General features: G+C 42.2%; 1 protein-coding gene across 4 annotated transcripts; it reads right to left on the bottom strand.

Moving 5' to 3' along the window:
- Window positions 1-257: 257 nt before the first annotated feature.
- LOC110488016 (pyruvate dehydrogenase (acetyl-transferring) kinase isozyme 2, mitochondrial) lies at window positions 258-24,650 on the bottom strand. Of its 4 annotated transcripts, XM_021559967.2 has the most exons (12): window positions 24,567-24,650; window positions 24,186-24,439; window positions 23,357-23,498; window positions 10,739-10,810; window positions 10,066-10,250; window positions 7,597-7,686; window positions 6,918-6,995; window positions 5,043-5,119; window positions 4,842-4,940; window positions 4,423-4,536; window positions 2,208-2,321; window positions 258-1,587 (listed from the first exon to the last, which is right to left on the bottom strand). In XM_021559967.2, the coding sequence occupies exons 2-12, from the start codon at window positions 24,298-24,300 to the stop codon at window positions 1,444-1,446; spliced, it is 1,230 nt and encodes a 409-aa protein (XP_021415642.2). In that variant the 5' UTR covers window positions 24,301-24,439; window positions 24,567-24,650; the 3' UTR covers window positions 258-1,443. The 4 variants fall into 4 exon arrangements, 3 of the variants coding, with proteins under 3 accessions (XP_021415642.2, XP_036826890.1, XP_036826891.1); XM_036970995.1 differs by having other exon boundaries at window positions 24,186-24,630; XR_005041306.1 differs by lacking the exons at window positions 258-1,587; window positions 5,043-5,119 and having other exon boundaries at window positions 2,297-2,321; window positions 24,186-24,630.
- Window positions 24,651-24,915: the final 265 nt, after the last annotated feature.

Genomic DNA, 24,915 nt, shown 5'->3' with positions numbered 1-24,915 from the left:
AGCTCTTGTCTTATTCAACAAGTGAGGGTAGAACAAAAAAATGAGTCACCAAGATTTACAGTTGATTCTACTAAATTCCCTTTAGGCCCCAAAAAACATTGGAGATAAACGTCTGTCTAAACTTCCGAGATTGACGAATATTTGTAAGCAGTAAAAAACAAAAAGGTGAAATGCTCAGAGTTGAAACTATATGGAATCTACATAGTATGTTGAAAATAACATTTGTTGACCACTATGTACCCATAGAACATCCAGAGGTCCTCCATCGACTGACAGCATGGCCTTGACATGTCTCTGACTGACACACTATATCTATCTGCGTCCATGGAGCTCAGTGTTCTAGCTGCATACTGTAGCCGTAAGTGAAGAGTTTAGAGAACACTAGATACAAAACCTAAAATGTAGTATCACAGACAATACTACTGTGATAGTGCAGCTTTTTATTTATTTAACCATTATTTAACTAGGCAAGTCAGTTAAGAACAAATTCTTATTTTCAATGAAAGCCTAGGAACAGTGGGTTAACTGCCTGTTCAGGGGCAGAACGACAGATTTGTACCTTGTCAGCTCGGGGATATGAACTTTCAACCTTTCGATTACTAGTCCAACGCTCTAACCACTAGGTTACCCTGCCGCTTATATCACTGTATAACCAAATTCAGGCGTTTAATAAATTAAATGATCAGTTACAAACTAAAATACACCTTTTAAACAAAATGCTAGTTTTTTTTACACTGATTCAGTGTCATAATGTTAAAATAAGTGAGTGAAATGAATACCTGAAACGTGTGGCTAAATGAAAGCAAAAGGTGAGATGTGATTGTGAGTAGTTTATGGCCCTGTTTCTGACTGTAACATTCACAAAGTCACTTATTGAATAGAGATCCTGGTATTGAATAGAGATCCTGGTATTGAATAGAAATCTTGGTATTGAATAGAAATCTTGGTTTTGAATAGAGATCCTGGTTTTGAATAGAGATCCTGGTTTTGAATAGAGATCCTGGTTTTGAATAGAGATCCTGGTATTGACTAGAGATCCTGGTTTTGAATAGAGATCCTGGTTTTGAATAGAGATCCTGGTATTGACTAGAGATCCTGGTTTTGAATAGAGATCCTGGTATTGACTAGAGATCCTGGTTTTGAATAGAGATCCTGGTATTGAATAGAGATCCTGGTATTGAATAGAGATCCTGGTATTGCCATTGAAATGCCTCCAACCTGAATGTGTTTTTCCACTTCAAGTGCTGGATGAGAATCTCCATTGCGAAGAATCCAGATATCTCACACACGCGCACACACACAGTACAACTGGGTACCTTCTGTCAGTTTCTGATTATGAATCATCATTCCATTCCTCCTTTCAGTCATCCTCCTCTTCTTCTTTCTTTCCTCCTGCTCCTCCGCTCTTCATGTTATCTGAGCTCTCTCTCTCCATCTGTTTGGTTAACTTCTCCTCTCATACTTCCCCAGCTTCTTGGGATCCTTGCTGGGCATGCACCAGTCATCTGCCTCATTGCTCGTCTGGTAATGCCTTATGGCTGACTGGTTGTAAACAGGAAGTCTTTCCACAGACTCTGAGGACAAGGCCTGTTAATGGAGCACAGAGTGGAGTGGTAGGTTATATAAGTACAAGGCCTGTTACTGGAGCACCTAGTAGAGTGGTAGGTTAGGTTATATAAGTACAAGGCCTGTTAATGGAGCACAGAGTGGAGTGGTAGGTTAGGTTGTACAAGTACAAGGCCTGTTAATTAAGCACAGAGTGGAGTGGTAGGTTATACAAGTACAAGGCATGTTAATGGAGCAAAGAGTGAAGTGGTAGGTTAGGTTATATAAGTACAAGGCCTGGTAATGGAGCACAGAGTGGAGTGGTAAGTTAGATGATGAGGATATGGCTCTATCACAAGCTGGTCACATGAGGAGTCTTCCATCATGACCCACATTCAGATGCATCAGATGGAAGTTATTTAAGTGGGTAATGGAATTACATGAGAAGTGGGTACTAGGTAGCCATGTTTAACATAACGGTATGTTTTGAATGAATAGGACAGAGTGAGCTTACATTATAACTCTGTGAGCCATACTGTTGCACGTGAACCAATATTGAAAATGAACCTACATACTTCAAAAACACCATCATTGTTTAGATGTAGAACAAGACAACAAGTTAAGGCTGTTGAACTAATAAATTCCATGCGTAGAAGTGTTACCTTCAGGTAGATGACAGCTGACGTCCCATATCCCTCCATGGAGTAGAGCTGCAGGTCTCCCTGGAAGTACTTGGCATAGAGACGGGAGATGGGAAGACCGTAGCCAAAACCAGCCTACAGAGAACCAGAGCCAGGGACACAAAGAGTTAAACTCACTCTGAACAATCACAGTACAGAAGTAGACAAGAACTCAGTTACACTTTTAACCCAGGGCAATGAATGAACAGTCCAGTCCAGTTTGTAATTCTGATTATTTACAACCGTGTTCACTACTGTTGGCTCACAGATGACATTTTAGTCAGTATTGACTTGGTTGCGGTTTACATTTTAGAGATAAAATAGAGGTCCTAGAGATAAAATAAACAGCAGGCGCTTGATTCAATTGAAAAATAAATGTCTCTCTAACATGTGACCAAACTGCCAAAGTCATAGGCTTAAATCAAGTAGTCAGTAGTTTAGGTTAATTGTATACATTATATAGTATACATTGTATACAGTGCATTCGGAAAGTATTCAGACCCCTTCCCCTACACATTTTGTTACGTTACAGCCTTATTCTAAAATTGATTAAATAAATAAATGTACGCCTCAATCTACACACAATAATAATGACAAAGCGAAAACAGGTTTTTTGAAATAAAAAACATAAATACCTTATTTACATAAATATTCAGACCCTTTGCTATGAGACTCGAAATTGAGCTCCGGTGCATCCTGTTTCCATTGATCATCCTTGAGATGTTTCTACAACTTGATTGGAGTTCACCTGTGGTAAATTCAATTGATTGGACATGATTTGGAAAGGCAAACACCTGTCTGTCTATATAAGGTCCCATAGTTGAAAGTGCATGTCAGAGCAAAAAGGAAGCAATGAGATCGAAGGAATTGTCCGTAGAGCTCCGAGACAGGATTGTGTCGAGGCACAGATCTGGGGAAGAGTACCAAAACATTTCTGTAGGATTGAAGGTCCGCAAGAATACAGTGGCCTCTATCATTCTTAAATGGAAGAAGAAGTTTGGAACCACCAAGACTCTTCCTAGAGCTAGCCGCCCGGCCAAACTGAGCAATCAGGGAGGTGACCAAGAACCTGATAGTCACTCTGACAGAGCTCCAGAGTTCCTCTGTGGAGATGGGAGAACCTTCCAGAAGGACAACCAGCTCTGCAGCACTCCAACAATCAGGCCTTTATGGTAGTTGCCATACGGAAGCCACTCCTCAGTAAAAGATACATGACAGCCCGCTTGGAGTTTTCCAAAAGCAACCTCAGACCATGAGAAACAAGATTTTCTGGTCTGATGAAACCAAGATTGAACTCTTTGGCCTGAATACCAAGTGTCACATCTGGAGGAAATTTGGCACCATCCCTACGGTGAAGCATGGTGGTGGCAGCATCATGCTTTGGAGATATTTCTCAGCAACAGGGACTGGGATACTAGTCAGGATCAAGAGAAAGATGAACGAAGCAAAGTAGAGAGAGATCCTTGATGAAAACCTGCTCCACAGCGCTCAGGACATCAGACTGGGGCGAAGACAATGTAGGATCTGTTTCGGGACAAGTCTCTGAATGTCCTTGAGTGGCCTGAAAATAGCTGTAAAGCGATACTCCCCATCCAACCTGGCAGAGCTTGAGAGGATCTGCAGAGAAGAATGGAAGAAAATCCCCAAATACAGGTGTGCCAAGCTCATAGCGTCATACCCAAGAAGACTCAAGGCTGTAATCGCTGCCAAAGGTGGTTCAACAAAGTACTGAGTAAAGGGTCTGGAGTGGTAGGTTAGGCTATATGACTATGTGTATGTGTATTCCATGTGTAACTCTGTGTTGTTGTTTGTGTCACACTGCTTTGCTTCATCTTGGCCAGGTCGCAGTTGTAAATGAGAACTTGTTCTCAACTAGCCTACCTGGTTAAATAAAGGTGAAATAAAAAATAAATAAATAAATGCCTGTTGATGGATCACAGAGTGGAGTAGTAAGCTAGGTTATGAGGACTGGGCTCTATCACAAGCTGGTCACATGATGAGTCTTCCCACATTCAGATGCATCAGATGGATGTTATTTAAGTGGGTATTACGTGTAGATTGATGACGGAAAAAATGATTTAATACATTTTAGAATAAGCCTGTAACGTAACAAAATGTGGAAAAAGTCAAGCTCTGAATACTTTCCGAATGCACTATTCAACTATATAGTTTAAATGGCACCAGGACAGGGTGTTACCAGTGGTGCATTGCGGCTGTTGTCAATATCGACGGGGCTGGGGGCGGTGGAGTACATGTAACTGAACAAACGCTCTATCTTCCTCAGGGGAACTCCGCCTCCTCGATCTGATATCTAGAAACAACAACAACAACGTTACAGATCTGATCCACTCTCGGTTCCAGCCGATCTTCCTGTTGTCTCCCCAAATATCATATTAGGACCTAGCAGGAAATCTATAGTAATACTGTACGTATTCATAGACAAATATACACATTCAACTGTACACACTAGGCGTCTATGTCCCATGGTATTATTTCCAACCTGCATGTGTGGAAGGATGTTGGATGTGCATGCACTACCTTTTGTATGCTGTGAATGTAATGTGTCATGTCTCATTGTGATGGTGGACGGTTAATACTCTCTGAGCCTTTGTTTACCTTGATTGTTAGGTCCTCACTGCCCAGTGAGACTCGGACTTTGACCGGCGGGAGATGCAGGGCCATTTCATGAGTCTCCACTGTTGCTCTCATGGCGTTCTGGAAACAAAACAACCATTGCTTGAGAAAATGACAAAGTAATATGAATCAAATTGAGGTCATATAAATAAAAGTGACATAGTAAGGACATGTTTGGTGTACCTTGAAGAGCTCAAACAGCATGTGGTAGAGATGGGAAGGAACATAGACAATACGAAGAGGCTGGTCAGGACCTTTGGCTGAGGAACACTGATCATTACTCCAAATGACTCCAAACCAAACATGACTTAGACTTATTGAAAATGTATAACATACACAACTGAGAATAGAAGTTACTAGAAACTAAAAGCAACTTTCACATCTTATTGCAAATGCATAACATGCACAACTCAACTCAATAACCACTATCAAATTCAGAATTTACTCTTCTGCCAAACTAATCTCGTTACCAGCCATTTTTGTTGGCTAGGGCCCAGTTTTAAAAAAAATATTGTCTATATCGGACAGGATTCAATGCATATAAATATAATGGGAGTCCCCATTCAAGTCAACAATTTGTTCCTTCTATTCATTCTATTTTTATGCATTGAATCCTATTCGATAGGGGAAATCCAGACAGATGACTTGGAAAAACTGGGCCCTGGGGACAAGGCTACTACCAACCAAGCCCATGAACAGACCTTGTTTTCCTTTTTTATGGCTCATTTAACATGGTGACTATTAAAATAGCTGAATTTGGGTGAACTGAGGTTTATTATTAAGAGTTGGACTTGGACGCTTCCCTGAGAGAAATCTGCCCGGCGACAAGACTGAGCATGTAGCAAGGGTCTTGTTGCTGTTCTGTTCCACTGCTGCTGACTGGAGACAGATAAACTGGTGGGGATTGATTTGGTGCACATTGACCAAAGGCAAGCTATGATGAATCATTAATTCTAATGTGATTGTTCAACACCCCAATGTAATGTATTAGATGTAGGTGATGCTATTTTATGGCTGGGATGTATGTTTGGGCACCAAATCACATCTGGATTTGATCTAGTTTAGGCAAAGGTGATTATTTGTCATGGTTAGACTTTTGAAGTGGTGCTATTGGCTGTTATCCTGTTCATGCGACACATATAACCTACACAGGGGCGATACACAGGTATACATTCAATACTTATTGACTTCTATGTAACTGACATGTATGAATGAATGGTTCTCTGTAGACATGGCTGCCTGTGGTTCAAAGTCTGTGTGCCTCAGATACAGAAAACACAATCTCTGAACACCACTAAATATCTCTGAACAACACTTACACAGTCTAGCCTGTGCAAACAAACACACACACTTAGCAAATTGCGCCCCAAATTGAGTAGACAAAGAGGAATTGAATGCGAGATCAAGAATACCCAACCCACTCGCAGATAAATAAACTTAACTGAAACCTAGCAAAACCTCAAATGACTCACAATGCAAATATGACCTTGCAGATTGTTTCTGTAAACCTAATCTTACATTTAATTGTTGGTCATTTAGCAGTCTCTCTTATCCAGAGCAATTTACAGGAGCAATTAGTTAAGTGCCTTGCTCAAGAGCACATCAACAGATTTTTCACCTAGTTGGCTTGGGGATTCGGACCAGCGACCTTTAGGTTACTGGCCCAACGCTCTTAACTGCTAGGCTACCAACCCCCACTGGCTTCCCAAATGTTACTATTTTAGAAATAGGAGAACTAGAAACAGCTTCAAGATTCTCTGGCCATTCTCCTTTCGATTGGCACAATACAACATGTGACTGCATAATGTTGTATCAAACAGACCTGACACCAAATAGTATTTGAAAGATTTCAAATACTTTGTGCATTTGATTGAGCCCATCAGCAGTGCCAGCTGGGCTGGTTTATACTTCTGGGACTATTCTATTGGATCAATTGAGCCAGGCAAGCTCAACCAAGCACAGCTACTACAGCTCAATCAAGAGCAGCTAAAGTATTTGAAGGGAAACAAATACAAACTGAACCAAGGTCTGTTCAGCCCGGTATAGAATGTGATTTACCGTTGACTTGTGTGAGGTCAATCTCTGGCGAGGTCATGTAGTACTGTTCACAGAGCATCTTGGAGCTATCAAAGGCATCTGGGAACAGACAGACAAAACTAGGACTGTAGTACACTGACATTCAATCTAGTTACCATAACAACTAAATGTAATAACCGTTACAAAAGTAGAATAATAAACTAGACAAAATGACATGTAGCAACAGGGACAGGTGGAGAACCGTCTGTCTCTGTATCCATTTAAAAATGATTACGTTTACACACATCTTCTACTGTGTTTAAAATTACAGGAGAATTTATATTCTGTGCAGATCTCAAGGTGAAAAGGTTGCCTGGCTACCAATCCACATCGCTCTGGCCCAACGCCACGCCCACTAACGTTTTCCTCTCCAAGAGGAGTCTGGATTTGCCTCCCTCCTCTGCAACTTCTTCTTCAAACCGTTCTGATTGGTCACAGAAACTGATGGGTTGGGCCAGAGCCGGCCTACACGAATCGTGAATTATGTTATTTTGATGTCAGCTCAAACGACTTCTAGGATGACATGTTCAGACATGTTCACAACCACCTACTGTAGCAGTGAGAAAGATGGTGAGATTACTCCTGTAAATCAAGTTTGTTATCTCGGGACTAAGTATAGTGTGTGTTTGTGTGGCATGTTGTAGCTGATGAGGGACAGCACCTTTTACCACCTCCGTCACGGCGCAGTCAGGGTCGATGGTGCCAATGTGCTTGGGATGGGCGGGGTTGGCGCTTCCATCAAAGATGAGAGCTGAAGAGGTACATGAAATTCATGTGGTAATAACCACACCTGGATGCCGATTCAAAAACACGTCACAATGGTACTTTTGAGTATGGTATACAGTGCATTCAGAAAGTATTCAGATCCCTTCACATTTTCCACATTTTGTTAGGTTACAGACTTATTCTAAAATTGCTTAAAAATATATATATAAAAAAAAATCTAAATAAATACCCCATAATGACAAAGCGAAAACAAATGCATTGCATAAGTGTCATGGTTCCTCCGGGTACCAGAGGGCGGCAGAGACGCCCCTAGAGACTTTGTTTGATACCCAGGTGTTTCTTTTTATTTCATTATTGCTTCCCCTTTAAGAGAGGTGTTTTCTGTTCCCTTTTGTTAGCTCATGGATTTAGTTTCTTGTATGTCTCCCCCGTGTAGATTGAGTACTAGTGTTTATTGTTTTGTTTTTTGAGTTTCCTGTATTGTTCTGTTTATTTTTTCCAAGTAAAGTCTTTACGTTTTCTCAGGTCGCCGTTTCCTGGTCTGGTTCATTCTCTGTTCTTGGGTTCAACATTACCACGTTACAATAAGTATTGAGACCCTTTGGTATGAGACTCGAAATTGAACTCAGGTGCATCCTGTTTCCATTGATCATCCTTGAGATGTTTCTACAACTTGATTGGAGTCCACCTGTGCTAAATTCAATTGATGTGACATGATTTGGAAAGACAGACACAGTTGAGGTCGAAGGATTGGTCCGTATGGCTCCGAAACAGGATTGTGCCGAGGCACAGATCTGGGGAAGGGTACCAAAAATTGTCTACAGCATTAAGGTCCCCAAGAACACAGTGGCCTCTATCATTCTTAAATGGAAGAAGTTTGAAACCACCAAGACTCTTCCTAGAGCTGGCCGCCTGGCCAAACTGAGCAATCAGGGGAGAAGGGCCTTGTTCAGGGAGGTGACCAAGAACCCGATGGTCACTCTGACAGAGCTCCAGACTTCTTTTGTGGAGATGGGAGAACCTTCCAGAAGGACAACCATCTCTGCAACACACTACCAATCAGGTCTTTAAGGTAGAGTGGCCAGATGGAATCCACTCCTCGCTGAAAGGCACGACAGCCCGCTTGGAGTTTGCCAAAAGGCACCGAAAGGACTCTCAGACCGTGAGAAACAAGATTCTCTGGTCTGATGAAACTAATATTGAACTCTTTGGCCTGAATGCCAAGCGTCACATCTGGAGGAAACCTGGCACCATCCCTACGGTGAGGCATGGTGGTGGCAGCATCATGCTGTGGGGATGTTTTTCAGCAGCAGGGACTGGGAGACTAGTCAAGATCGAGGAAAAGATTAACAGAGCAACATAGAGAAAGATACTTGATGAAAACCTGCTCCAGAGCACTCAGGACCCAAGACAACAACCCTAAGCACACAGCCAAGTCAACGAAGGATTGGCTTCGGGATAAGTCTCTTAATTAATGTCTTTGAGTGGCCCAGCCAGAGTCCGGACTTGAACCCGATTGAACATCTCTGGAGAGACCTGAAAATAGCTGTGCAGTTATGGTCCCCATCCAACCTGACAGAGGATCTGCAGAGAAGAATAAGAGAAACTCCCCAAATACAGACGTGCCAGGAAGACTCGAGGCTGTAATCGCTGAGTAAAGGGTCTGAATAATGAATATGATATTTCATTATTACATTATTTTTTTTTTTTTCTAAAAACCTGTTTTTGCTTTGGCATTATGTGGTATTGTGTGTAGATTTACGAGGGGAAAAAACCATTTAAACCATTTTTGAATAAGGCTGTAACGTAAAAAGTCAAGGGGTCTGAATACTTTACGAATGCACTGTATATTAATATATTATTATAGTAGTATGGTATACACTGAGTGTACAAAACATTACACCTGCTCTTTCCATGACTAAGACTGATCAGGTGAAAGCTATGATCCCTTATTGATGTCACTTGATAAATCCACTTCAATCAGTATAGATGAAGGGGAGGAGACAGGTTAAAGGAGGACTCTTAAGCCTTGAGACAATTGAGACATGGATTGCATATGTGTGCCATTCAGAGGATGAATGGGCAAGACAAAATATTTAAGTGCCTTTGAATGGGGTATGCCTGGCGCACCGGTTTGAGTGTGTCAAGAACATCAACACTGCTGGGTTTTTCACACTCAACAGTTTCCCGTGTGTATCAAGATAATCCACCACCCAAAGGCCATCCAGCCAACTTGACATATTGGAGTCAGCATCCCTGTGGAAGGCTTTCAACACCTTGTAGAGCCCATACCTCAGCTAATTGAGGCTGTTCTGAGGGCAAAAGGGGGGGGGTGCAACTCAATATTAGGGAGATGTTCCAAATGCTTGGTACCCTCAGTGTATATTTAGTATTGTATACTGACAGTGCTGGTTCATGATCATGCGTGTGGAGATGCGGCTCATGTAGAAGCGATCCAAGAAGTACTGGACGTTCTGATTGGTCACAGGGTCGGAGCCAAAGGCATCCTTGTACTCCACCACTCCCTGTGCCATGGTGGTAACCACGTTGTTGTGGCGGTTCCTGATGTTCACCAGCGTCTCAGTGAACCTGAGGGGAGACAGGACAGGAAAGGGGTTTTAATGCTGGGTCTTAGGTTCACAACTCGGCACATTCCAACACGCTACCATGAAAGGAACCTAAGATACGTAGCTGGGTGGATAGATGTCAAACTTCATTCATTCATCATCCAGCCATCCGTTCATCCAGTCATTCACTAACACCTGCAAGGTTGCTACCAACTCAAAACCATATTTTGCAAAAGCCTGTAAATCATTCTATTCTGTATGCAGTAGAGCCAGAGTTATGGTTGAAGTGTTTATCCATCAGATCACGTTCCATTCCAGATTAAGATTACAGATAATAATCAATCTATTATTCAGTTAAAGGAAGTAGCTATTAATGGGCTGAGCTTAGAGAAAGACTATCTTTCCTTTCCTGAATGAACTATGATTCAGTTATCTAATGAGACGTGCTGAACAGTAGCAAGACAAGGCTACTACCTATCTGCTGGATGTCACTGTGTGTAATTGACTTACTTCTTCAGGATCTTTTTATCATCGGGATCTTTCTCCAGGAAGCCCACTATCTCCATCAGACTTGTTGCATACCTGTAGGAATACAACACAGAAGACTGGTTAGATTACACAGGGAAACACTAATACATCAGGCTTTATAGAGTATTCATACAGCGTATTCTTAAAGCAGCCTCCAGTATCTATATTGCAATAGTCTATGTGCTGGGGGGCTAGGGTCAGTCTGTTATATCTGGGGTAATTATCCTTTCTTACCTGGTGACCTGTGTGAATTTATGTATGCTCCCTCTATCTCCCTCTTCCTTCCCTCCGGAGGACCTGAGCCCTAGGACCATGCCTCAGGACTACCTGGCCTGATGACTCCTGGCTGTCCCCAGTCCACCTGGTCATGCTGCTGCTCCATTTTCAACCGTTCTGCCTGCGGCTATGGAACCCTGACCTGTTCACCGGACGTGCTACCTTGTCCCAGACCTGCTGTTTTCAACTCTCTCTCTCTACCGCACCTGCTGTCTCGACCTCTGAATGTTTGGCTATGAAAAGCCAACTGACATTTATTCCTGAGGTGCTGACCTGTTGCACCCTCTACAACCAGTGATTATTATTTGACGCTACTGGTCATCTATGAACGTTTGTACATCTTGAAGAACAATCTGGCCTTAATGGCCATGTACTCTTATAATCTCCACCCGGGATAGTCAGAAGAGGACTGGCCACCCCTCAGTTCCTCTCTAAGTTTATTCCTAAGTTCCTGCCTTTCTATTGAGTTTTTCCTAGCCACTGTGCTTCTACATCTGCATTGCTTGCTGTTTGGGGTTTAAGGATGGGTTTCTGTACAGCACTTTGGGATATCAGCTGATGTAAGAAGGGCTTTATAAATACATTTGATTTGATAGAGCATTCATTAAGCATTTATAAGAAATGTGCTTGGAAGTGTAGCAAGACATTTTCTTATGAATGAATGATTTATGAAGTATCTACAAGCATAATAAAAGGTTATATTAATGCTTCATTAAACTTTTGAAGTTTCTTTCAAAGTGGGGCCGAAATAAAGGTCTTCATTGAATTCTGCCCTGAGAATGTGGCCAATAGAAGCCAAAAACCAGGGCACTTCTTTCCTTCAGCTAATCCCTTTGGACTGTTCGGTTCCTCGTTGACTCCTGGAGTTCCTCGTTGACTCCTGGCGTTCCACTGTTGGAAATCTCAGAATTCTATTTGGGAACGGCCTCTGACTCTCTTGTAGTGACCATGGAAACCAAAGGGTGTGTTTATACATGCTATAATAACTAGGGCTACTTGTGACTGGAGATAGGGTGCCATTTGGGACATGCAGACTAGGCCTATTCCCTATATAGTGCACTACTTTTGACAAGAGCCATATGGGCCTTGGTAAAAAGTAGTGCACTAAATAGGGAATAGGGTGCCATTTGGGCCATCATGTTCCCTCCGATGTAAAAACATTCCTCACAATTTTCATCCTCTCAAAACCTAAATATTCTCTCTGTACAGCAAACCCTAAATACTTCTGACCTAGTGGAAGAAGGCCTCCTAAGTTAAACCAGTAAGCATTTTAGTAGCCTACTTATCAGCCTACTAGTTTGGTCAGAGAAGTCACTATTAAGGCCTAGTTAAGAGGCTGTGAAGCTGTAAGTTAAATTGTACTGACTTCAGTGACTTGAAGATAGTCAGGAAGGTAGGTGAGAGATCAGAGTGGCTGACTGTTTTCAAACCCTCTGTCCACCAATTGACCTTGAACCCTCCCACTCTACTAACACAGCTGTTGCATTGGCTACATACTTTAACAGATACATTAGGCTAACTATCTTGAATTACAAAGTTTACCTGTAACATTTGTTGATGCCAGTCACCACTACCCAAGCTAAATAAATGCCAAATCAATATTGTTGATGGAAAAAGCCACAGCCTGGATATGAAAATAGCCTCAATAGAGTAGCGATGACGTAGACAGCTACATTTAGACCCAGTTTATAAATATCTGCCGTACCATGACATTGCCAATAACGTCGGCACATACAGTATGGTTCTGTACTGGTCATCTATCACAGCGGTAGTGTCCCAAATGTTACCCTATTCCCAATATAGTGCACTACTTTTGACAAGGGCCTCTAAGGCAATGGTCAAAAGTAGTGCACTAGGTAGGGAATAGGGTGCAATTTGGGACTAACATTTAGAGGTAGACCGATTATGATTTTTCAACGCTGATACTGATACCAATTATTGGAGGACCAAAAAAAGCCGATACTCATTAAATCGGCCAATTGTTTTTATTTATTTGTAATAATGACAAATACCAAATTAACATTTATTTTAACTTAATATAATACATCAATAAAATGAACTTAGCCTCAAATAAATAATGAAACGTGTTCAATTTGGTTTAAATAATACAAAAACAAAGTGTTGTAGAAGAAAGTAAAAGTGCAATATGTGCCATGTAAGAAAGCTAACGTTGTAAGAAAGTTCCTTGCTCAGAACATGAGAACATATGAAAGCTGGTGGTTCCTTTTAACATGAGTCTTCAATATTCCCAGGTAAGAAGTTTTAGGTTGTACTTATTATAGGAATTATAGGACTATTTGTATTTCATTAACCTTTGACTATTGGATGTTCCTATAGGCACTTTAGTATTGCCAGTGTAACAGTATAGCTTCCGTCCCTCTCCTCGCTCCTACCTGGGCTCGAACCAGGAACACATCGACAACAGCCACCCTTGAAGCAGCGTTACCCATGCAGAGCAAGGGGAACAACCACTCCAAGTCTCAGAGCGAGTGACGTTTGAAACGCTATTAGCACGCACCCCGCTAACTAGCTAGCCATTTCACATCGGTTACACCAGCCTAATCTCGAGAGTTGATAGGCTTGAAGTCATAAACAGGGCAATGCTTGAAGCACAACGAAGAGCTGCTGGTAAAACACACAAAAGTGCTGTTTGAATGAATGCTTACGAGCCTGCTGCTGCCTACCACCGCTCAGTCAGACTGCTCTATCAAATCATAGAATTAGTTATAACATAATAACACACAGAAATACGAGCCTTAGGTCATTAATATGGTTGAATCCGGAAACTATCATCTCGAAAACAAGACGTTTATTCTTTCAGTGAAATACGGAACCGTTCTGTATTTTATCTAACGGGTGGCATCCATTAGTCTAAATATTCCTGTTACATTGCACAACCTTCAATGTTAAGTCATAATTACGTAAAATTCTGGCAAATTAGCCGGCCCAAACTGTTGCATATACCCTGACTCTGCGTGCAATGAACACAAGAGAAGTGACACAATTTCACAAGGTTAATATTGCCTGCTAACCTGGATTTCTTTTAGCTAAATATGCAGGTTTAAAATATATACTTCTGTGTATTGATTTTAAGAAAGGAATTGATGTTTATGGTTAGGTACACATTGGAGCAACGATACGCACTGCATCGATTATATGCAACGCAGGACACGCTAGATAAACTAGTAATATCATCAACCATGTGTAGTTAACTAGTGATTATGATTGATTGATTGTTTTTTATAAGATAAGTTTAATGCTAGCTAGCAACTTACCTTGGCTTACTGCATTCGCATAACAGGCAGGCTCCTCGTGGAGTGCAATGTAATCAGGTGGTTAGAGCGTTGGACTAGTTAACTGTAAGATTGCAAGATTGAATTCCCGAGCTGACAAGGTAAAAATCTGTCGTTCTGCCCCTGAACAAGGCGGTTAACCCACCGTTCCTAGGCCGTCATTGAAAATAACTGACCTGCCTAGTTAAATAAAGATTAAATAAAAGGTGTAAAAAATAAATAATAATAAATAAATAAATCAAAATCGGCCAAATCGGTGTCCCAAAATACCGATTTCCGATTGTTATGAAAACTTGAATTCGGCCCTAATTAATCGGCCATTCCGATTAATCGGTCGACCTCTACTAACAATAAGTTATTGCCCTATTTCAGAGGTTCAACTGACATGCCATTACATAGTAGTTATCTGATGGTTTTACCCATCTAGGAAATAGACAAATTAATTTCTCGAAAATGGTGAAGTAACATATCATAGATATCACTAGCACCATTTATTTTAGGAAAGTATGTTGTTTCAATAAGAGAACACAATTGCAAGTAACCATTTTTCCAAATGACAAATCCCTCTGACTGTCACTCACTCACTAATCCAGACGATGCACATTGTCCATCATCCCAGAAAACCTAGACCCACTCCAATTTGCATACCGCCCCAACTTATCCACAGATGACGCAATCTCTATTGCACTCCACAAAACCCTTTCCCACCTGGACAAAAGGAACACCTACGTGAGAATGCTGTTCATTGACTACAGCTCAGCGTTCAACACCATAGTGCCCTCAAAGCTCATCACTAAGCTCGGGACCCTGGGACAAAATACCTCCCTGTGCAACTGGATCCTGGACTTCCCGACAGGCTGCCCCCCAGGTGGTAAGGGTAGGCAACAAGACATCTGCCACGCTGATCCTCAACACGGGGGCCCCTCAGGGGTGGGTGCTTAGTCCCCTTCTGTACTCCCTGTTCACCCATGACTGCGTGGCCAAGCATGACTCCAACACCATCATTAAGTTTGCTGACGACACAACGGCGGTAGGCCTTATCACTGACAACGATGCGACAGCCTATTGGGAGGAGGTCAGAAACCTGGCAGTGTAAGGCCAGGACAACAACCTCTCCCTCAATGTGATCAAGACAAAGGAGATGTTCGTGGACTATAGAAAAAGGAGGGCAGAACATGCCATTTTTCATGGCGGCTATATTTCTGATGACCCTGTCTCACACGGCCCCCTGTTCCACTGTGATGATACATGACAATGTTCCAGGCCACATTGTCTCTCTGTACACATTTGCAGCCTAACTGACAGACAGAGATCTGAGACACAGACAGCTGGCACCCTGCCTTGTAGGCTGCAGGCTATGCACTCATACCTCTCACTGGGCCAGAGTAGTTCAGTAAGATAGTCTACATGCTGGTGTGCCCGGCCGGATAATAACATCCTACAGAGTCTGTTGGAATAGGCAATAAGGCAAATAAGCAATCACCTACATATGGTTGTTCAAGATAAGGCATTTATCATATATATTTCAGACTAGCACAGAGAGTAGTGCTTGAATTGGGAAGGAGCTCACCGGAACCTCAAATGTTCTACAGCTTGAGTTCCTGCACCACTTAAAGAATATTAGCTCAAAAGTATTGTGGAGTTCCTTCACCTAAATAAAAACTGTACCGTCACCCAAAATGGGTACCGGCACCTATTTAAGTCCAATTCAAGCACTGGCAGAGAGCAATGATCAAGTTCAATAATCAATTTCAACAAAGGTGAGGTGAAAGGAGTCTAGCTAGCTGATGAATACTTCAACAGAGTGAACCATTTCCTTTGGCACAACAAACAACAGTGAACATCAACACCTTACCATCTTAATCTCTAGCCTGCAGCTCAACTCCAAGGTAACCTAGACTGGTCCCAGATCTACAGATAATGGACATGAGGGACACAAAGTATATTGAAAGCAGGTGCTTCCACACAGGTGTGGTTCCTGAATTAATAAAGCAATTAACTTCCCATCATGCTTAGGGTCATGTATAAAAATGCTGGGCAGGCCATAGGGCACTGTATAGTTTGATGAGCATGAAAATGATGTAAACCATATGCCATGGCTGTCTCAGTCAGATCTCAACCCAACTGAACACTTATGGGAGATTCTGGAGTGGCGCCTGAGACAGCTTTCTCCACCACCATCAACAAAACACCAAATTATGAGATTTATCTTGGAAAAATGGTGTCCTATCCCTCCAATAGAGTTCCAGACACTTGTAGAATATAATAGCTAATGTACTAGCTCTGTAGTAACTGTAGTGAGGGGTGTTATAACGTCACTGTACCTGCTCTGTAGTAACTGTAGTGAGGGGTGGTATAACATCACTGTACCTGCTCTGTAGTAACTGTAGTGAGGGGTGTTATAACATCACTGTACCTGCTCTGTAGTAACTGTAGTGAGGGGTGTTATAACATCACTGTACCTGCTCTGTAGTAACTGTAGTGAGGGGTGTTATAACGTTAATGTACCTGCTCTGTAGTAACTGTAGTGAGGGGTGTTATAACATTACTGTACCTGCTCTGTAGTAACTGTAGTGAGGGGTGTTATAACATCACTGTACCTGCTCTGTACTAACTGTAGTGAGGGGTGTTATAACGTTACTGTACCTGCTCTGTAGTAACTGTAGTGAGGGGTGTTATAACATTACTGTACCTGCTCTGTAGTAACTGTAGTGAGGGGTGTTATAACGTCACTGTACCTGCTCTGTAGTAACTGTAGTGAGGGGTGTTATAACATTACTGTACCTACTCTGTAGTAACTGTAGTGAGGGGTGTTATAACGTCACTGTACCTGCTCTGTAGTAACTGTAGTGAGGGGTGTTATAACGTCACTGTACCTGCTCTGTAGTAACTGTAGTGAGGGGTGTTATAACATTACTGTACCTGCTCTGTAGTAACTGTAGTGAGGGGTGTTATAACGTCACTGTACCTGCTCTGTAGTAACTGTAGTGAGGGGTGTTATAACATTACTGTACCTGCTCTGTAGTAACTGTAGTGAGGGGTGTTATAACGTCACTGTACCTGCTCTGTAGTAACTGTAGTGAGGGGTGGTATAACATTACTGTACCTGCTCTGTAGTAACTGTAATGAGGGGTGTTATAACGTCACTGTACCTGCTCTGTAGTAACTGTAGTGAGGGGTGTTATAACGTCACTGTACCTGCTCTGTAGTAACTGTAGTGAGGGGTGTTATAACGTTATTGTACCTGCTCTGTAGTAACTGTAGTGAGGGGTGGTATAACATCACTGTACCTACTCTGTAGTAACTGTAGTGAGGGGTGTTATAACGTCACTGTACCTGCTCTGTAGTACCTGTAGTGAGGGGTGTTATAACATTACTGTACCTGCTCTGTAGTAACTGTAGTGAGGGGTGTTATAACATTACTGTACCTGCTCTGTAGTAACTGTAGTGAGGGGTGTTATAACGTCACTGTACCTGCTCTGTAGTAACTGTAGTGAGGGGTGTTATAACGTCACTGTACCTGCTCTGTAGTAACTGTAGTGAGGGGTGTTATAACGTCACTGTACCTGCTCTGTACTAACTGTAGTGAGGGGTGTTATAACATTACTGTACCTGCTCTGTAGTACCTGTAGTGAGGGGTGTTATAACATTACTGTACCTGCTCTGTAGTAACTGTAGTGAGGGGTGTTAAAACATTACTGTACCTGCTCTGTAGTAACTGTAGTGAGGGGTGTTATAACGTCACTGTACCTGCTCTGTAGTAACTGTAGTGAGGGGTGGTATAACATTACTGTACCTGCTCTGTAGTAACTGTAGTGAGGGGTGTTATAACATTACTGTACCTGCTCGGTAGTAACTGTAGTGAGGGGTGTTATAACGTCACTGTACCTGCTCTGTAGTAACTGTAGTGAGGGGTGTTAAAACATTACTGTACCTACTCTGTAGTAACTGTAGTGAGGGGTGTTATAACGTCACTGTACCTGCTCTGTAGTAACTGTAGTGAGGGGTGTTATAACATTACTGTACCTGCTCTGTAGTAACTGTAGTGAAGGGTGTTATAACATTACTGTACCTGCTCTGTAGTAACTGTAGTGAGGGGTGTTATAACATTACTGTACCTGCTCTGTAGTAACTGTAGTGAGGGGTGTTATAACGTTATTGTACCTGCTCTGTAGTAACTGTAGTGAGGGGTGTTATAACGTTAATGTACCTGCTCTGTAGTAACTGTAGTGAGGGGTGGTATAACATTACTGTACCTGCTCTGTAGTAACTGTAGTGAGGGGTGTTATAACGTTACTGTACCTGCTCTGTAGTAACTGTAGTGAGGGGTGTTATAACGTTAATGTACCTGCTCTGTAGTAACTGTAGTGAGGGGTGTTATAACATCACTGTACCTGCTCTGTAGTAACTGTAGTGAGGGGTGTTATAACATCACTGTACCTGCTCTGTAGTAACTGTAGTGAGGGGTGGTATAACATCACTGTACCTGCTCTGTAGTAACTGTAGTGAGGGGTGTTATAACGTTACTGTACCTGCTCTGTAGTAACTGTAGTGAGGGGTGTTATAACGTTAATGTACCTGCTCTGTAGTAACTGTAGTGAGGGGTGTTAAAACATTACTGTACCTGCTCTGTAGTAACTGTAGTGAGGGGTGTTAAAACATTACTGTACCTGCTCTGTAGTAACTGTAGTGAGGGGTGTTATAACGTCACTGTACCTGCTCTGTAGTAACTGTAGTGAGGGGTGTTATAACATTACTGTACCTACTCTGTAGTAACTGTAGTGAGGGGTGTTATAACGTCACTGTACCTGCTCTGTAGTAACTGTAGTGAGGGGTGTTATAACGTCACTGTACCTGCTCTGTAGTAACTGTAGTGAGGGGTGTTATAACATTACTGTACCTGCTCTGTAGTAACTGTAGTGAGGGGTGTTATAACGTCACTGTACCTGCTCTGTAGTAACTGTAGTGAGGGGTGTTATAACATTACTGTACCTGCTCTGTAGTAACTGTAGTGAGGGGTGTTATAACGTCACTGTACCTGCTCTGTAGTAACTGTAGTGAGGGGTGGTATAACATTACTGTACCTGCTCTGTAGTAACTGTAATGAGGGGTGTTATAACGTCACTGTACCTGCTCTGTAGTAACTGTAGTGAGGGGTGTTATAACGTCACTGTACCTGCTCTGTAGTAACTGTAGTGAGGGGTGTTATAACGTTATTGTACCTGCTCTGTAGTAACTGTAGTGAGGGGTGGTATAACATCACTGTACCTACTCTGTAGTAACTGTAGTGAGGGGTGTTATAACGTCACTGTACCTGCTCTGTAGTACCTGTAGTGAGGGGTGTTATAACATTACTGTACCTGCTCTGTAGTAACTGTAGTGAGGGGTGTTATAACATTACTGTACCTGCTCTGTAGTAACTGTAGTGAGGGGTGTTATAACGTCACTGTACCTGCTCTGTAGTAACTGTAGTGAGGGGTGTTATAACGTCACTGTACCTGCTCTGTAGTAACTGTAGTGAGGGGTGTTATAACGTCACTGTACCTGCTCTGTACTAACTGTAGTGAGGGGTGTTATAACATTACTGTACCTGCTCTGTAGTACCTGTAGTGAGGGGTGTTATAACATTACTGTACCTGCTCTGTAGTAACTGTAGTGAGGGGTGTTAAAACATTACTGTACCTGCTCTGTAGTAACTGTAGTGAGGGGTGTTATAACGTCACTGTACCTGCTCTGTAGTAACTGTAGTGAGGGGTGTTATAACGTCACTGTACCTGCTCTGTAGTAACTGTAGTGAGGGGTGGTATAACATTACTGTACCTGCTCTGTAGTAACTGTAGTGAGGGGTGTTATAACATTACTGTACCTGCTCTGTAGTAACTGTAGTGAGGGGTGTTATAACGTCACTGTACCTGCTCTGTAGTAACTGTAGTGAGGGGTGTTAAAACATTACTGTACCTACTCTGTAGTAACTGTAGTGAGGGGTGTTATAACGTCACTGTACCTGCTCTGTAGTAACTGTAGTGAGGGGTGTTATAACATTACTGTACCTGCTCTGTAGTAACTGTAGTGAAGGGTGTTATAACATTACTGTACCTGCTCTGTAGTAACTGTAGTGAGGGGTGTTATAACATTACTGTACCTGCTCTGTAGTAACTGTAGTGAGGGGTGTTATAACGTTATTGTACCTGCTCTGTAGTAACTGTAGTGAGGGGTGTTATAACGTTAATGTACCTGCTCTGTAGTAACTGTAGTGAGGGGTGGTATAACATTACTGTACCTGCTCTGTAGTAACTGTAGTGAGGGGTGTTATAACGTTACTGTACCTGCTCTGTAGTAACTGTAGTGAGGGGTGTTATAACGTTAATGTACCTGCTCTGTAGTAACTGTAGTGAGGGGTGTTATAACATCACTGTACCTGCTCTGTAGTAACTGTAGTGAGGGGTGTTATAACATCACTGTACCTGCTCTGTAGTAACTGTAGTGAGGGGTGGTATAACATCACTGTACCTGCTCTGTAGTAACTGTAGTGAGGGGTGTTATAACGTTACTGTACCTGCTCTGTAGTAACTGTAGTGAGGGGTGTTATAACGTTAATGTACCTGCTCTGTAGTAACTGTAGTGAGGGGTGTTAAAACATTACTGTACCTGCTCTGTAGTAACTGTAGTGAGGGGTGTTAAAACATTACTGTACCTGCTCTGTAGTAACTGTAGTGAGGGGTGTTATAACGTTATTGTACCTGCTCTGTAGTAACTGTAGTGAGGGGTGGTATAACGTTACTGTACCAGCTCTGTAGTAACTGTAGTGAGGGGTGTTATAACGTTACTGTACCTGCTCTGTAGTAACTGTAGTGAGGGGTGTTATAACGTTACTGTACCTGCTCTGTAGTAACTGTAGTGAGGGGTGTTATAACGTTACTGTACCAGCTCTGTAGTAACTGTAGTGAGGGGTGTTATAACGTTACTGTACCTGCTCTGTAGTAACTGTAGTGAGGGGTGTTAAAACATTACTGTACCTGCTCTGTAGTAACTGTAGTGAGGGGTGTTATAACATCACTGTACCTGCTCTGTACTAACTGTAGTGAGGGGTGTTATAACGTTACTGTACCTGCTCTGTAGTAACTGTAGTGAGGGGTGTTATAACATTACTGTACCTGCTCTGTAGTAACTGTAGTGAGGGGTGTTATAACGTTACTGTACCTGCTCTGTAGTAACTGTAGTGAGGGGTGTTATAACATTACTGTACCTGCTCTGTAGTAACTGTAGTGAGGGGTGTTATAACGTCACTGTACCTGCTCTGTAGTAACTGTAGTGAGGGGTGTTATAACGTTAATGTACCTGCTCTGTAGTAACTGTAGTGAGGGGTGTTATAACATCACTGTACCTGCTCTGTAGTAACTGTAGTGAGGGGTGTTATAACGTTACTGTACCTGCTCTGTAGTAACTGTAGTGAGGGGTGTTATAACGTCACTGTACCTGCTCTGTAGTGAGGGGTGGTATAACATTACTGTACCTGCTCTGTAGTAACTGTAGTGAGGGGTGTTATAACGTTAATGTACCTGCTCTGTAGTAACTGTAGTGAGGGGTGTTATAACGTTAATGTACCTGCTCTGTAGTAACTGTAGTGAGGGGTGTTAAAACATTACTGTACCTGCTCTGTAGTAACTGTAGTGAGGGGTGTTATAACGTTAATGTACCTGCTCTGTAGTAACTGTAGTGAGGGGTGTTATAACATCACTGTACCTGCTCTGTAGTAACTGTAGTGAGGGGTGTTATAACGTTACTGTACCTGCTCTGTAGTAACTGTAGTGAGGGGTGTTATAACATCACTGTACCTGCTCTGTAGTAACTGTAGTGAGGGGTGTTAAAACATTACTGTACCTACTCTGTAGTAACTGTAGTGAGGGGTGTTATAACGTCACTGTACCTGCTCTGTAGTAACTGTAGTGAGGGGTGTTATAACATTACTGTACCTGCTCTGTAGTAACTGTAGTGAGGGGTGTTATAACATTACTGTACCTGCTCTGTAGTAACTGTAGTGAGGGGTGGTATAACATCACTGTACCTGCTCTGTAGTAACTGTAGTGAGGGGTGGTATAACATCACTGTACCTGCTCTGTAGTAACTGTAGTGAGGGGTGTTATAACATTACTGTACCTGCTCTGTAGTAACTGTAGTGAGGGGTGTTATAACGTTACTGTACCTGCTCTGTAGTAACTGTAGTGAGGGGTGGTATAACATCACTGTACCTGCTCTGTAGTAACTGTAGTGAGGGGTGTTATAACATTACTGTACCTACTCTGTAGTAACTGTAGTGAGGGGTGTTATAACGTTAATGTACCTGCTCTGTAGTAACTGTAGTGAGGGGTGTTATAACATTACTGTACCTACTCTGTAGTAACTGTAGTGAGGGGTGTTATAACATCACTGTACCTGCTCTGTACTAACTGTAGTGAGGGGTGTTATAACATTACTGTACCTGCTCTGTAGTACCTGTAGTGAGGGGTGTTATAACATTACTGTACCTGCTCTGTAGTAACTGTAGTGAGGGGTGTTATAACGTTATTGTACCTGCTCTGTAGTAACTGTAGTGAGGGGTGGTATAACATCACTGTACCTGCTCTGTAGTAACTGTAGTGAGGGGTGTTATAACGTTACTGTACCTGCTCTGTAGTAACTGTAGTGAGGGGTGGTATAACGTTATTGTACCTGCTCTGTAGTAACTGTAGTGAGGGGTGTTATAACGTTATTGTACCTGCTCTGTTGTAACTGTAGTGAGGGGTGTTATAACGTCACTGTACCTGCTCTGTAGTAACTGTAGTGAGGGGTGGTATAACGTTACTGTACCTGCTCTGTAGTAACTGTAGTGAGGGGTGGTATAACATTACTGTACCTGCTCTGTAGTAACTGTAGTGAGGGGTGTTATAACGTTATTGTACCTGCTCTGTAGTAACTGTAGTGAGGGGTGTTATAACGTCACTGTACCTGCTCTGTAGTAACTGTAGTGAGGGGTGGTATAACGTTACTGTACCAGCTCTGTAGTAACTGTAGTGAAGGGGTGCTGAGAAGCTTGTCAGGGAGGAAGTCAATCTCCTTCATGATGTTGGCCAGCCGGACAGGAAGCTCCTGACGAAGGAACACAAAGGACGTCTTCTCACAGGCATTGGCCGAGCCTGTAGTCACATGACAACACATCTGCGTTGTACTAATTGGGGGTATACCGTAGCAAAATGTTATGCAATGGAAAACAAGCGTGGGTTTCTCATTGGACCAGTTCAGGTAGTCCCTCCCCGTTTCAGTCTCAGAGATATACTGTTGTGTAAATGTTTAAGACAATGTCAAGATCTTGAAATGATTTGTTTTGGCATTATTATGTCATGTTTTCACCCAAGAACATGGGTCAAGTGCCATCTAAGAGTAAAGCATGAACCGGGTATTTATTTCTCCTTGCTTTAATCCAAACCATCCCATCATTATGGGTTTGATACAATTTCAAAGTATGTACATTTTGAACTACTGTACTGCAGTCATTCTCTAATTTCAGGCATCAGGATAGAAGGGAAATACAATGGGAATCCCAGTCTGGTTAGGCAGCTACATCCATTTACAGCAGTAACATGATAAGGAAGAATAGAGCTGGAAGAATGTTAATCAAAGCTTCAGCAGAGAGTTCATATGTGATCAGGGAGCACATACTGTACAGTACACTGGTCAGTGACAGCAGTGAATGCACCACAACAAACATTCTAGCTACTTTGATAAATGCAACCAGTGGTACTTGTTGTACTATGGATTCAGAATAAACGTGGACAGTATTATTGTTTATCCGTGTTATTGACAGGACAGGGATGAAAACTTACCAAAGTCTATGAATTGTTTCATTGACAGCGGCGAGGGGGAGAACTTGGAAAACCGATCCACTAGTGCTTGTTTAGGTATGGAGCTGTTCCTTAGCAAAAATTGCGTGAACTTCATGGTTGCAACAAATTCAAACTGAAGTCCCGAGACAGTCGGATTGTTGTGTCAGGCCAGGGTGCCCTTTCTTGTCATCAGCAGCCAGCTCCAGTCTCGCAGACGTTGAAGAAGCTTGCTAACGTTAGCTAGTTGACCAATGCTAGCCACCAAGGGCAATTAAAGGCGTTACATTGACATATTCAAAACCATTTACAATGAAACACAATACATTTCCCGAACAGTGCCCAATGTATTTTCATCTCATAAACGGTCAATAAACTACTTACAATATTTCAGAAATCATGAACGCTCCTCCCAAGACCGACCTCTATATTGTTAATGAAGTTTGGATTTGATTGGCATTGGCTTTGACCAATGACAGAGCACTACGCTAGTTTTGGGGCGGGATTTTATCGGTTTTAATCTTAAATAATTGCCCCAACGCATCTCAGAAATAAATAAGCATTTGCGAACAGAAAAAACATCAAATCCAATGTACGTATTAATTATGATATTATATACCGGTATATATATATATAAAAAAAAAAAATGATTGGGAAATAAATCTAAATCTGATACCCCAGCAGTGTCGCCGTACACTTCTCTAAATGCCCTGTAGATGGCGACATTGTAACA

The sequence above is a fragment of the Oncorhynchus mykiss genome, chromosome 32, assembly GCF_013265735.2.
Source record: "Oncorhynchus mykiss isolate Arlee chromosome 32, USDA_OmykA_1.1, whole genome shotgun sequence".
Lineage (NCBI taxonomy): Eukaryota > Metazoa > Chordata > Actinopteri > Salmoniformes > Salmonidae > Oncorhynchus > Oncorhynchus mykiss.
The sequence above is the reverse complement of the archived record's forward strand: the minus strand, read 5'-3'. Positions and strand labels throughout refer to the sequence as shown.